This window comes from Heptranchias perlo, chromosome 10, assembly GCF_035084215.1.
Source record: "Heptranchias perlo isolate sHepPer1 chromosome 10, sHepPer1.hap1, whole genome shotgun sequence".
Taxonomy (NCBI): domain Eukaryota; kingdom Metazoa; phylum Chordata; class Chondrichthyes; order Hexanchiformes; family Hexanchidae; genus Heptranchias; species Heptranchias perlo.
In genome coordinates this window covers 3151414-3166014 of record NC_090334.1, presented here as the reverse complement: position 1 = coordinate 3166014, position 14601 = coordinate 3151414, and the positions used below count along the sequence as shown (strand labels likewise).

At 42.1% G+C, this 14601-nt stretch overlaps 1 protein-coding gene across 1 annotated transcript in view; it reads left to right on the top strand.

Moving 5' to 3' along the window:
• LOC137326409 (papilin-like) overlaps positions 1-14389 on the top strand; it is a 58244-nt gene extending 43855 nt beyond the window's left edge. The window contains exons 16-20 of the mRNA XM_067991455.1: positions 461-739; positions 5355-5463; positions 6319-6479; positions 10419-10632; positions 13780-14389. Of these exons, the coding sequence (XP_067847556.1) occupies positions 461-739; positions 5355-5463; positions 6319-6479; positions 10419-10600 (731 nt within the window). The 3' untranslated portion in view covers positions 10601-10632; positions 13780-14389. The remainder of the gene's footprint in view (positions 1-460; positions 740-5354; positions 5464-6318; positions 6480-10418; positions 10633-13779) is intronic.
• Positions 14390-14601: the final 212 nt, after the last annotated feature.

Below are 14601 nucleotides of genomic sequence, written 5' to 3'. Positions count from 1 at the left end.
CCTTTATCTAGATCTTGTCATTATGATCTGGAACGCACTGCCTGAAAGGGTGATGGAAACAGATTCAATCGTAACTTTCAAAAGGGAATTGGATAAATACTTGATGAGAAAAAAATTGCATGGCCATAGGAAAAGAGCCAGGAGGTGGGGCTAATTGGATAGTTCTTTCAAAGAGCAGGCACAACCACGATGGGCCAAATGGCCTCCTTCTGTGCTGTGTGATTCTATAAGCCCTTCAATACCTCAATGAGGTCCCCTCTCAATGACCTTCTCTCCCCCTCTCTCTCTCTCTCGTTCGAGGTTGTAGAGATTGCTATTGTGTTTCTAAGAACCTGAATGATGTTGATTGATGCTCAGGTCTATTTGTTTCTATAACCGCAGATGATTCTCTTTCTGTTTTATTTGGGGACGCTGGGCATTCCATATTTCATTTGTCTCTTCTGCTGTTCCCTGTGTCCAGCTGCCACTCACATCCGGCCAATTTTGTCTGTTGTTGAAGCTTGGGTTGGGTTCTCCACTCAGCTGCCCTGCCCCGCTGAAGGACTGCCGAGACCACAGGTGTTCTGGGAGAGAAACGGCGCACGGTTGGGAGCGACAACCAGGCCTCGCCTCACTCAGCTGGATGACCAGTCTTTACGCTTTACCTCGGTAGTGCCTAGCGATGCAGGGGAATACGTCTGTGTTGCTCACAATAATGTGGGACCAGTGCAAAGGAAGGTGGTGGAACTTAAGGTCAAAGGTTTTTACAATCTCAACTTTGCATTTTTAAGATGTGGAGATGCCAGTGATGGACTGGGGTTGACAAATGTAAGGAATCTTACAACACCAGGTTATAGTCCAACTGTTTTATTTGAAAATCACAAGCTTTCGGAGGCTTTCTCTTTCGTCAGGTGAGCGAGTGTGGGATTCCATGGAAGGTTACCGCATTTATAGTCAGAGAACAATACCTGGTGATTACAGATAATCTTTCCAACTGCCCGTTGTCAAGGCAATCAAAGTGTTCAGACAGAGTGATGTTACCTACAGGACCACCGAATATACAAACGGCCAGAACAAAAGACAGACAGAGAGAGAGAGAGAAACATCCGAAAGGAAGAAAAAGACAGAGAATGACCCGTTGTATTAAAAACAGATAACTTTTTTTCGCTGGTGGGGTTATGTGTAGCGTGACATGAACCCAAGACTACCGATCTTCGGGTAAGCGTTCTCCAAGGCGGCCTTCGAGACACACGACAATGCAAAATCGTCGAACAGAAATTGATAGCCAAGTTCCGCACCCATGAGGACGGCCTCAACCGGGATCTTGGGTTCATGTCACGCTACACGTAACCCCACCAGCGAAAAAAAGTTATCTGTTTTTAATACAACGGGTCATTCTCTGTCTTTTTCTTCCTTTCGGATGTTTCTCTCTCTCTCTCTGTTTTGTGTTCTGGCCGTTTGTATATTCGGTGGTCCTGTAGGTAACATCACTCTGTCTGAACACTTTGATTGCCTTGACAACGGGCAGTTGGAAAGATTATCTGTAATCACCAGATATTGTTCTCTGACTATAAATGCGGTAACCTTCCATGGAATCCCACACTCGCTCACCTGGCGAAGGAGAAAGCCTCCGAAAGCTTGTGATTTTCAAATAAAACAGTTGGACTATAACCTGGTGTTGTAAGATTCCTTACATTTGCATTTTTAAGACGTCTTTAATTTTGGAAAATTGTTGTAAACACATTGTGTTTCCTGTATCTAGACAATAGGGGTTTCCTCTCCAAACCCCGCCTCCCCAGTCTGTGCTGTTCTCAGCCTGGATCACCCTTGGCTCAGTGGTAACACTCTCCCCTCTGAATAAGAAGGTCGTGGGTTCAAGCCCCACTCCAGAGACTTGAGCACATAATCTAGGCTGACACTCCCAGTGCAGTACTGAGGGAGTGCCGCACTGTCGGAGGTGCCGTCTTTTGGATGAGACGTTAAACCGAGGCCCCGTCTGCCCTCTCAGATCCCATGGCACTATTTTGAAGAAGAGCAGGGGTGTTCTGGCCAATATTTATGCCTCAACCAACATCACTAAAACAGATTATTTGGTCATTATCACATTACTGTTTGTGGGATCTTGCTGTGTGCAAAATGGCTGCCACCTTTCCTACATTACAATAGTGACTGCGCTTCAAAAATACTTCATTGGCTGTAAAGCGTTTGGGATGTCCTGAGGTTGTGAAAAGTGTTGTATTAATACAAGTCCTTTCTTTCTTTTTGGATGTCAGTAGGGTGGCTACAGTATCCCAGGGTCAGGTGAGAAATCAACCAGGGTTCCCAGTCCAGTGACCCGCTGTGTGTGTGTGTGTGTGTGTGTGTGTGTGGCTCTGGCTGTTGTGCTCCCATGGTTGAATAGCAAGGACTAGGATTTCAGTAAAGTTTAATGGCGGGAGTATGACGTTTTATAGTGAATCTACTTGAACATTTAAAAGCCACCCAGTGGTCCAATTGTAGATACTGTCTTTCCAACCATGGGCTATGTTTATAGAGTGCTCTAAGCTATATGATACTCGGGTAAAGAACTGGTGGAAGCAATTTGGAGGAGCTAAATGAAGAGCAACCCACACAAAGGGTGTTGGTACTTTAAAACTACAGGTTTTTTCTCCCTACTGCACTGGATAAGCCCAGTGACAACACTGGGAGGGCTCATAGCACCCCTGCATCGGACCCTAGCAAGAGTCAGTACCTTAAGGAACAGTTTGACCCTTGCAGTCCTTTGAGACTTGATACTTCACTCAAAATAATGTGTGGATTGGAACCTTGATAACACGTGCTGTCACCCTTTGGTGATAAGGATTGATGATCTCTGTAAGAAAATGGGGAATAGGAACAAAGGAACAGGAGGAGGCCATTCAGCTCCTCGAGCCTGTTCTGCCATTCAATTAGATCATGGCTGATCTGTATCTGAATCTGTTGTGACAAAAAAATAGATTCCAATATTCGTCTAATTTGGGGTGGGGGGGGGATGAATCCCTACTTGAATTTAATTTTTCTGTGCAAAGTGTAGCACATTTAATACTCCAAAAAGGAGCACTTGGAATCACTTGCAAGAATTTGTGTTTTTGTCCGGCCCAGTTTCCTCTTCTCTCCACGTGAAGGACTCTCCGGGTTTGTCACCCTCTAAAAGCGTGCCCAGGTAGGCATCATACCTGAGTGACCTTGGACAGCATCAGTAAGCTAGTCAACATCACAACTAAGCCCAATGTCCACATACATATACGTGCAGTAGGAGCCAACGATAGAAAGAACGTACATTTATATCGCACCTTTCATGACCTCAGGTCGTCCCAAAGCGCTTCACATACAGTGAAGTATTTTTGAAGTGTAGTCACTGTTGTAATGTAGCGAACGCGGCAGCCAATTTGCACACAGCAAGATCCCACAAACAGCAATGTGATAATGACCAGGTAATCTGTTTTTAGTGATGATGGTTGATGGATCAATATTGGCCAGGACACCGGGGAGAACTCCCCTGCTCTTTGAAATAGTGCCGTGGGAACTTTTACAGCCACCTGAGCGGGCAGATGGGGCATCATTTTAGTGATGAGGAGCAGGAACCGTGGCCAGTTTTTCTCTTTCCCAACACTGGGCCACTGAAGCCAATTGTAGTTTGCCTACTGTTACTCGCACCCCAGACCAGTCACTTCACAGGCTGAGGATCAAACCTGGATTGTCCCTGGTCTCTAAGGCTCAGCTTCTTGCTGGACAAACTCGCTGAGCCATCAAGGGAACCCAGGTTGCCAATGGTATGTGACTCATTAATTTCTTCACTGGCGTGTTTAGTCCCGGCACAACATCAGTTGCCTGTGTATGAACTTAAACCAATCCAGCCAATCTACATTTTCCTTGTGCTTATTTGCAATGTCTTGGAATGTTCTTTACATTAAAGGCATAATGCAAGTTATTGTGTTGTTATAAATCAACATGAATAAAAATCCAGAACCTGTAACTGAGGTGCTGGGGGAAAGATCCAACTTGATTTTGTACAACTTTCTTAATTAGAACACGTGTCATTCCTTCTATCATTTATTTTTATGTCATCATTGTATAGTTGGGTACGGTGTCATTCAGTAGGAGATTGCTTCAGTTTAACTCATTTTCCCCCCAATTTTTCCAAATTGGCCTGGGTTTTTTTATCTGTTTTTTTCCCACCTCTCCCAGGAGATCACATGGTTTTGGGTGGGGTGGGGAGTCTATATACTGTGATACACAGTATCGCAGTTGCATGGGACACGCTGGATGGACCAGAGAGTCTTTTCCTGTCCTGTCCGTTGGTATTTTTTTTTCACAAGCCCCTCCCCTTGCAGCCAGAACGACTATGTTACCTGGGTGGCAGGGTGTGGGCAGCTTCTGGCAGTTCTCCTCATTCACCCGCTGTCGACAAGCCCTCGCTTTACCCAGCTCAGGTGCCTGGGGAGCAACATCAAGGCTGGTCTGAAACACAGTCTTCCCTCACAATACAGCTTTGACTTGTATCAGTGGAATTCCTTCAGATATGAACAGAGACCAGGAAAATGGCAGGGCTGCAGCGGAGGGGGCGGGGGTGGTAAAAGTGAGTGACTAAACTGAAGATGTCTCCTACAGGGTAATGGGAGATTTATGTATGTAGAATATATTGTATAGACAGATGTCCCTTTGGATGTTTTGTACAGAAACATACCCTTGAACATTCCTTCTCCTGTAACTGCAATTTATATAAGCTCTTCCTTGCAGTCCTGCAATGTGGTCCATCCACAGGTCCCCAGCCTTTCTCTGATTCGTACCCTCCCGCCATTTAATACAAATTTGGTCCAGTTTTGCGTCACATGATTTTCTTTTGATAAATAAAAAGTATTGACCGCCCAAAAAATATGGGCATATTACAAGTAAAATTTTAGATAATGTAGTATTAAGAATCCTTTCCCTCCACCAATTAGGAGCGAACTGAAGTTGAACATTCATCAAAATTATGTTTCGGGCCCATGAGAAACTATATCTGTATAAGTTGCGTTCTGAATTAATATGCTAGAGGTTTGAAGTGATACAGCAGCATATGGAGAGTAGGTACCCTGCACCCCCTCTCCAAACAAATCATCCTGACTGGGTGCCAGAATCACCACCTGCTGTTTTTTTCTCAGTTCTCCGAGGTTTCGAGATGGGAAAGTTTCAGACAAAGCGGGATTAATGAGCTTCTCCTGCTGCCTGTGTTCCTCCGGTCAGCCTGCTAGGGTAGCAGTGACAATGAATGCAGCTTGGCTTGGTGATACTAGTGGCAGTCCCTTCCTCCTGAGGCCGAGTGAAAACCTACGGGATTAAAAAAAATACCTAACATAAATTCTGTCTTCATCCAGGAGAGCTGAAAATTACAGGACCTCCACAGCATCTACGTGTGGCCTCAAGAGGAACAGCCGAGTTCCCATGCGTGGTGTCTGCTGTTAATGCCAATGTGCGATGGACAAGGTAAAAGGAACAGATGGATAAAGTGAGACAAACCAAAGCACAGCATACTATGACCCTGAGTGAGGGGAAAAGCTTTAAATATTTTTAATCCCCATTGGCCTCATGATTGGTACCAATTAGTACCTCTCTTTCATTATATGTCTGCACCCTATCATGTCAGCTATGGCTCACTCTCACCTGCATCAGAAGGTGATGGGTTCAAATCTCACTCCAGATACTTGCACACGTAATCTGGGCTGATGGGGGTTCAAGACCCACGCCAGAGACTTGTGCAAATAATCGAGGTTGACACTCCAGTGCTGCACTGGCAGAGGTACTATCTTTTAGATGAGACGTTAAACCGAGGCCCCATCTGCCCTCTCAGGTGAACGTAAAAGATCCCTCCGCACTATTCGAAGTACAGGGGCGTTCTCCCCGGTAACCTGACCAATATTTATCCCTCAACCAACATCACTAAATCAGTTAATCTGGTCATTTTCTCATTGCTGTTGTGGGATCATGCTGTGCACAATTGGCTGCTGCGTTTCCTACATTACAACAGTGACTACACTTCAGAAAGTGCTTTGGGACATCCTGAGATTGTGAATGGTGCGCTATAAATGCAAGTCTTTCTTTCTTTCACCTCCCAATCGAGGAATCCTCCACTGTTGCAAGGCATTTTACCTTTACTGCTGGAACAGTTTGATCATTCAACGCTCCCTTTGTTCTCTTCCCTCCTGTCCTCCCCATCAAAAAAAGTCAATGATTTAACCAAAGTAGAAATATTTTATAATTTTTTTAATAGCACACCGATAAACGGAGGGGAGGAGATAAATAAAAAAAGCAATTTGTGACACATTTATTTTTCTAATGCAGGAATGGTATCCCACTAAGAGCGGATGGGGAGCACATCTACATTTCATCGGATGGTACCTTGACTTTATACAACGTTCAGTTGGGAGATTCTGGTACTTACACCTGCAACGCATATAGTGGCTCTCACTCCGTCAGCGCAAGTGCTGAGCTGACAGTCACATGTGAGTAAAACCACAGTATGATGGTTCGAGTCACATTTTGATCCATTTTTCAAGTGAGTCGCAGACTCGCACCCCCACCTCCAGATTTTGTGAAGCAATTGTTTTAATCCTAGTTACTCACCCAGTCCCAATAATTTATGTGACTACTGACAGCGAATGAATTGTAAAAGTATTGTTCCCCCTCTCCACTTCTTCAGCTCAAAAAAGACAAACCTGGAATGATTGAGTACAGAAATTTTGATTTGGTTAATGCATTTTTTAAAGACAAAATGAAGTTTGTTGAACCCCCGAACCAACACTGAACTCCTCTGAAACCATTGATGTTATCTTCCTGACGGTGAACTCCCCCTAAAACCATTGATGTTATCCTCCTAACAGTGAACTCCCCCTAAAACCATTGATGTTATCCTCCTAACAGTGAACTCCCCCTAAAACCGTTGATGTTATCCTCCTAACGGTGAACTCCCCCTAAAACCATTGATGTTATCCTCCTAACGGTGAACTCCCCCTAAAACCATTGATGTTATCCTCCTAACAGTGAACTTCCCCTAAAACCATTGATGTTATCCTCCTAACGGTGAACCCCCTAAAACCATTGATGTTATCCTCCTAACGGTGAACTCCCCCTAAAACCATTGATGTTATCCGCCTAACGGTGAACTCCCCCTAAAACCATTGATGTTATCCTCCTAACGGTGAACTCCCCCTAAAACCATTGATGTTATCCTCCTAACGGTGAACTCCCCCTAAAACCATTGATGTTATCCTCCTAACGGTGAACTCCCCCTAAAACCATTGATGTTATCCTCCTAACGGTGAACTCCCCCTAAAACCATTGATGTTATCCTCCTAACGGTGAACTCCCCCTAAAACCATTGATGTTATCCTCCTAACGGTGAACTCCCCCTAAAACCATTGATGTTATCCTCCTAACGGTGAACTCCCCCTAAAACCATTGATGTTATCCTCCTAACGGTGAACTCCCCCTAAAACCATTGATGTTATCCTCCTAACGGTGAACTCCCCCTAAAACCATTGATGTTATCCTCCTAACGGTGAACTCCCCCTAAAACCATTGATGTTATCCTCCTAACAGTGAACCCCCTAAAACCATTGATGTTATCCTCCTAACGGTGAACTCCCCCTAAAACCATTGATGTTATCCTCCTAACAGTGAACTCCCCCTAAAACCATTGATGTTATCCTCCTAACGGTGAACTCCCCCTGAAACCATTGATGTTATCCTCCTAACGCTGAACTCCCCCTAAAACCGTTGATGTTATCCTCCTAACGGTGAACTCCCCCTAAAACCGTTGATGTTATCCATCTAACGGTGAACTCCCCCTAAAACCATTGATGTTATCCTCCTAACGGTGAACTCCCTCTGAAACCATTGATGTTATCCTCCTAACGGTGAACTCCCCCTAAAACCATTGATGTTATCCTCCTAACGGTGAACTCCCCCTAAAACCATTGATGTTATCCTCCTAACAGTGAACTCCCCCTAAAACCGTTGATGTTATCCTCCTAACAGTGAACTCCCCCTAAAACCGTTGATGTTATCCTCCTAACGGTGAACTCCCCCTAAAACCGTTGATGTTATCCTCCTAACAGTGAACTCCCCCTAAAACCATTGATGTTATCCTCCTAACGGTGAACTCCCCCTAAAACCATTGATGTTATCCATCTAACGGTGAACTCCCCCTAAAACCATTGATGTTATCCTCCTAACGGTGAACTCCCCCTAAAACCATTGATGTTATCCATCTAACGGTGAACTCCCCCTAAAACCATTGATGTTATCCTCCTAACGGTGAACTCCCCCTAAAACCATTGATGTTATCCTCCTAACGGTGAACTCCCCCTAAAACCGTTGATGTTATCCTCCTAACGGTGAATCCTCTAATACCTTTGACATTCTCCCCCGAAAACCTTTCTGACGTTATCTCCTTCTAACAGTGCCATCCTTCTTTGTTTTGCAATTAGCTGTATCAGAAAGGGCTTCTGCAAATGAGGGATGGTCTCTACTGATCAGTAATGTGCCCATTTTGGACTCTACTTCATTTCCCTTTTTTGTTTGATAGTTCATTTTATCTTTTATTTTCTTGGAATTCTCAAAGTTTGCATCAACTACTGGAAAACCTTTCTTGCAACCAGCTGTGTTTGTGATGTCTTCATTAACCTCAGAGGAACAAGTCTGCTTCATTGAACTTTGTTTTTATTGCAGTTATATAGCACCCTTAACATTAAAAAAAAATCTCACTTTACAAATGGAAATAGACGGGGAAATATAAAAGATTGCAGGGGCACCAAAAAGTTTGGTTAAGGAGATGGATTTTGAGAAGGACTAAAAGATGTTAGAGAGGTGGCCAACACAAGGCTGTAGAGGGAGAGTGGGGATAGGCTGTGCAATGATCTGAAGATGAGAGCAGGGAATGTAAAGGTAATTCAGTGGGGAAGACAGGGAACCGGTGTCGGTCAGTAAGGAGGGAGGGCGATGGGTAAGTAGATTGAGTATATAAGCAGCTGCATCTTGGAGAAGTTGGAGAATTAGAATAATTAAATCCAGCTCTGACCAAATCACGGACAAGGGTTTGACTGGCGGAAGGCCTGAGCTCTAATTGGAGGCGGGTATTGTTATGTATTGGAAAAGAGCAGTGGTGGTGGTGAATAGGACGTGAGCATTGAAACTCAGCTGAGTGTCGAACAGGATACCAAGGTTTTACAAGGGTTGGGGGAAAATGAAATCTATGATAAGGGAACAGAGATTATGGCGGAGGTTGAAAATTTTGACTTTGGTCTTCCTGCTGTTGAACTGGAGGACATTTGTGGCTCATCTGTGGATTGAAGTGGTGGAGAGGTGGAGCTGAGTATCAGCAGCATACATGTGAAAGCTAATGCAATGCCTGTGGATCATGTCGCTGAGGGCAGTGTATAGATGAGGGAGCTCCAAGATTGACTTGCTATTATATGGACCAGTTTTTAAACTAATAACGTAATGGTGTAGCTGATTAAGGAAGGGCGCTGAAGCATCATGTCTGCACTCAATCAACTGATGTCATCTGGGGGTTTCAAAGAAGCTCTAATTAGCCTCAATCAGCTGGAGGGGAAGGGGAAAAAGAAAAATCAGCCAAGGTTCAGACTATGTTGCTATCCAGTGATCCCGGCTGGAGAATGCCTGTATTGTCAGTGAATACAGGCTCTCATACTCTTCATGGACAAATAGCCTGGTGTCACTCAAGGTGAGTAAACTGACTGTACTGTACACACTATATATAAAGAGCAAACAAGGTTAGAATCACAAATATAATTGCACAGGTACTGCTCCAGTCCTTTATTCTTGTTATTTTATGGATTTTGGAAGTGGGCCTTTCAGACTGTATGCTGTAAATGCAGGTGTTGCAAAGTCAAGAACTCTACTTGTACTTTTTAAACTTAGCATTAACTAGATGCAGTACATTTTCACCAAGAAAGCTATTGTGGGATATTTTTGTTAAAAATAAAAACAGTTGACATAACTGTTAGCCCCTAACAGGAACAGGTTATCTATTTTGATTACTGTTTAATCCCCAGCTAAAACAGCCTAGGGTTTCTATTACTTCCAAATGTTATATCCAGTTCTCCACTTGAAGATGAGCATCTTAACTGTATTCTTGGTTTAGACAGCACATGACAGGGGCACAAGTGGGGAAATGCCATTTAGTGACTCTCTCATCTCCCTCCCCCCCCACCCCAAAGCTGCTATTTAACTTTGCGACATATACATTCCTATGCAGTTCTCAATCATGGCATTGATAATGAATAGGAAGCTAGTTCCTGTAAGTTGATACAACTTGGTTTTTGAGGCTGTGAAATAGAGCCTCGAACATGGTCATACAATAAGGATAGTGTCTCAATTTTTGTTAAATTTAAAGTATTTTCACGTGATAATTTTTTCAGCCACAGAACCAGTGGTGCAGCCGACAGCTCATGATTCGTTGTGTGTGGATCTGCCAGAATTGGCTAATTGTGATCTGATAGTCCAGGCCAATCTCTGCTCCAATCAGTACTACTCCAGCTTTTGCTGTTCAAGTTGCTCCAAGCACTTGTCACGTAATCAGCATCGCCAGCAGCAGGGATAATGGTGCTGCGTGCAGGGAGCTGTGGGACTCAGGTGATGGGTAGAATTTCTGTTACTCTTTTTGTTGCTTGGTGAGGTGATTGATGGATGTTTTCAGGCAATATATTACCTTGTAAAGTTGTGAATCAGATTGGTGATGAAGCTGGCCTCACACTAGTCAGCCAAAACAGAATAGTACTAGTTTATATTTATTATTTTGTTAGTAATTATGCTCCATTTTTAGCATGCTGCAAACTAGAGACCACTTATTAAATTACTTCATGCTCTATTTAATAATCAAAACTTCTGTACTAACCCACGTATGAGTACAGTGGGGGAAAAAAGAAACTTTAGAATAAATTGATCCAAGGTTACTTCACTGCATTTTTTTTCTCACTCCCCTTCCTTATGCTTAAAGAAGCTGGGAATTATGCCTCGTACAACATGGTCAAAATTAGTTTTGGTTCAGAAAGTTTCTCAACTTTCTTTCCTCAGCTCGGCCCAAGTCGCCGGTACTCTGGAATAGGCGAAAATGGCAATGAAAAAGCCATTAGAATGGCAGCAGCCCAGTGCCGAACTCTCACTCACACAAGTTCTTGGGCTGAATCTATTTTTAGCATGTCGGGGAATCGTGTAGAATAGGGAGAACCTGATTGCAGTATGCTTCAAACTTTCTTTAAGCTCAACAGAATCATACAACACAGGAGACCATTCGACCCATCATGCCTGTGCTGGCTCTCTGAAAGAGACCAATTAGTCCCACTCCCCTGTTCTTTCCCCATAGCCCTGCAAATTCACAAGTCTAACATCTTGTGAAATAAAACCAAAATAATGTTGAAACTGCACAGCATATCCATCAGCATTTGTAAAAAGATAAGTTAATGTTGAGGTGTAAACCAGTCTCATGAAATGTCTCTACCCAAAACGTTCTTATTTTGCCTTTTCAGGTGCTCCATTTCTAGCATTTTGCTTTTATTCAGATTTATTTTTCCATTTACACATGGCAAAAATGGAACATTCCATCTCAAACCTACTGGACAGCAGAGTTTTCAATTGTCATTGTAGAATAGTGCCTGGAAACATCCTTTCTCTTTTTGACTTGGATGTTTATACTGCAGATTCCCTCACTCGCATGCTTTAACTTCATGCAGCAGTACTAACACCACCTTGGTTTATTAAGCCTCTGCTGTGTTTTCTTCAATAAATTAACTGTTTCTCAGGTTTTGGTGTGTGTTTCTCTTTAAGACCTGAATTGCTGGTCAATTGGAACAGCTCTTCTTATGAACCTGCTATCATTTTAGCTCTCAGCCTCTTCCATGCAGCCTCTAAACAAGACTTGGTTATGAAATATAGTTAACAAAGTACAATTTATAATATGGTTGTATTGCTGATATGTATAGTGAATTATAAGGCTGACCATTTCGAACACATACAATACTCAGCGGCTATTAGAAAACTTGGGGAAAAAAGTGCTGATGCCTTTTTCTCCTCTTCCACATCACCAAAAATGTTCAACATCTCCGAGTGAAGGAAGGAAAAAACTGCTGTTTTAAGCAAGAATGCCATGTTTTCTTTGTATATCCATTACTAGGGAATTTCAAATTTTCTCCAACAATTTTTAATAAAACATGGAAGTCTTCTTTCTTCAATCAGACTCCATTTCAGACCTTTGAGTGAACCTGACCAGCTTGTTCTGTTAAAACAACAGCTTCTAAGCTAATGCTGGTTTAGAGTTTTTTCTCCTGCCGATAGGATAGCACCACATCTTAGAGCAGATAACACAGCCATCCCATAGAACTACGATAAAGGCTTAGCATGATCACGTTCATCTAAAAGGTTTTCCCCTCCCTTTGGTAACTTAACCAATGCAAATAGGACCCTCACTGAGGGTGATGTGCAACTATTTTTTTAAGAAACAATTGACCCATTTATATAGTTAGTTAATATCCTAAAGTAGGATGACTCATTAATTAGATCACCAAACAGGTTGCCACATTTATTTCATACTATCATATAGCACAGGAAGAGGCCATTCGGTCCATTGTGCCAGCTCTTCGAAAGAAACTATCCAATTAGCCCCACTCCCCCACTCTTTCCCCATAGCCCTGCAAATTTTTTCCTTTTCAAGTATTTATCCAATTGCCTTTTGGAAGCAGATTCAATAATAAGTTTCATCGCCCTTTCAGACAGTGCATTCCAGATCATAACTCGCTGCCTAAAAAAAAACTCATCCGCCCTTGGTTTTTTTTTTGCCAATTATCTTAAATCTGTGTCCTCTGGCTACTGACACTCCTGACAGTGGAAACAGTTTCTCCTTATCTACTCTATCAAAACCCCTCATAATTTTGAACACCTCCATTAAATCCCTTAACCTTCTCTACGCTAAAGAGAACAACCCCAGCTTCTCCAGTCTCTAGTAAATCTCCTTGCAGCCTCTAAGGCTTTGACATCCTTCCTAAAGTGTGGTGCCCAGAATTGAACATAGTACTCCAGCTGAGGCCTAAACAGTGATTTATAATGGTTTAGTATAACTTCCTTGCTATTGTACTGTATGCCTCTAATTATAAAGCCCTGGATTCTGTATGCTTTTTTTAAAAAAAAAACCAGCCTTATCAACTTGTCCTGCCACCTTCAAAGATTTGATAGGTCTCTGTTCCTGCATCCCCTTTAAGATTGTACCATTTAGTTTATATTGCCTCTTTTCCTCCTAAAATACATCACATTAATTTCATCTGCTGTGTGTCTTGCACATTTCACCAGTGTGCAAAGTACATTGGGCCACTTCATATGTATGTGTATCAATTTCTGCTTGATCTACACAAGTGTTACTGTTTATGCATTATTTTTCTTTTAAATCAAACTGTTGCTTTATACTTATGTTGCTGTATTTTGGCAAAACATAAAACACATCCAAAAGTACCAAAGTGGGGCAGCTGCAATTAATTGGCCTGTGAACAAACACAATGGAAACAAACATATTTAACAGTCTACACAGTTCTAAAAATGTACTAATTTCCACTATTGCACATTTTTCCCCAAGACATTAACAGGGGGCGGGCGGGGGGGGGGATGTAACATATCCGCTGTTTAATATTGACAAGTTTTCAGTGGGGTTAAATAATAAGCACTCTGTATAATAAAAATTTCCATACTTGAAAAGATAGAGCCACTTCTGATTGGGTGTTATTTTCTGTGTTGTAGGTCCACTTTACTGGCAGTAGCATGTAAAGGTGTACTGTAGGATATGAACAAGAGATGCTACTCAAGTAATGTTGGAAAATTCGTACCACAGCAAAAGGTGATGAGCATAGTCATACCCAATTTTTTATTTAATATTCTACAAACAAAAGTACTTGTACTTTAAAAAAAAAACTATTGATGTATATAATAGTTTTAGAATTACAAGTTACTACACACTTATAATCAAGTTGTTAATGTAGTAAATACTGTTTTCAAAGGATGTGAAGCTTGTTACTTCCAAAGATATGTTTTGAAATTTATCTGCATTGAGATTTTGTGTAAAAAGACTAGTATTTTCAAAAGCTGAATGTTGACAGGTTGGATATATTCACTAAATTATCAGATATATTTGCTCTGTTGGGCCCTACAGTTTTGTCACTGTCACTCCTTTGCACTGGTGTTAAGTGGTTAATATTGTACATAACACTTACTACTATAACTATTTTTCACTGAACAATCTGGAAGCACATTTTTGAGGACAAAATGTTCATGTAAAAAAAATGTATATTGTGTATTGTTTATTAACATTTCCATGAATGGCAAATCAGCAAATTAAACAACTTATTTTCAACCTGTTGCCTTTTTATATTTACACAAAATGGCAAAATATGATAAATTCTATCTATCGCAGGAAATTAAAAATTGAAGTATCGGTGTTAGCAGAAGCCCTGCTATGGAAAGTGTGATTGAGAATTGCTCTTAACCTGCTTTTATACAATATGCAAGATCTATCCCAGTGCCACCAGCGAATAGATCTACTTAACGGCTGCATTTTCTCCTTAG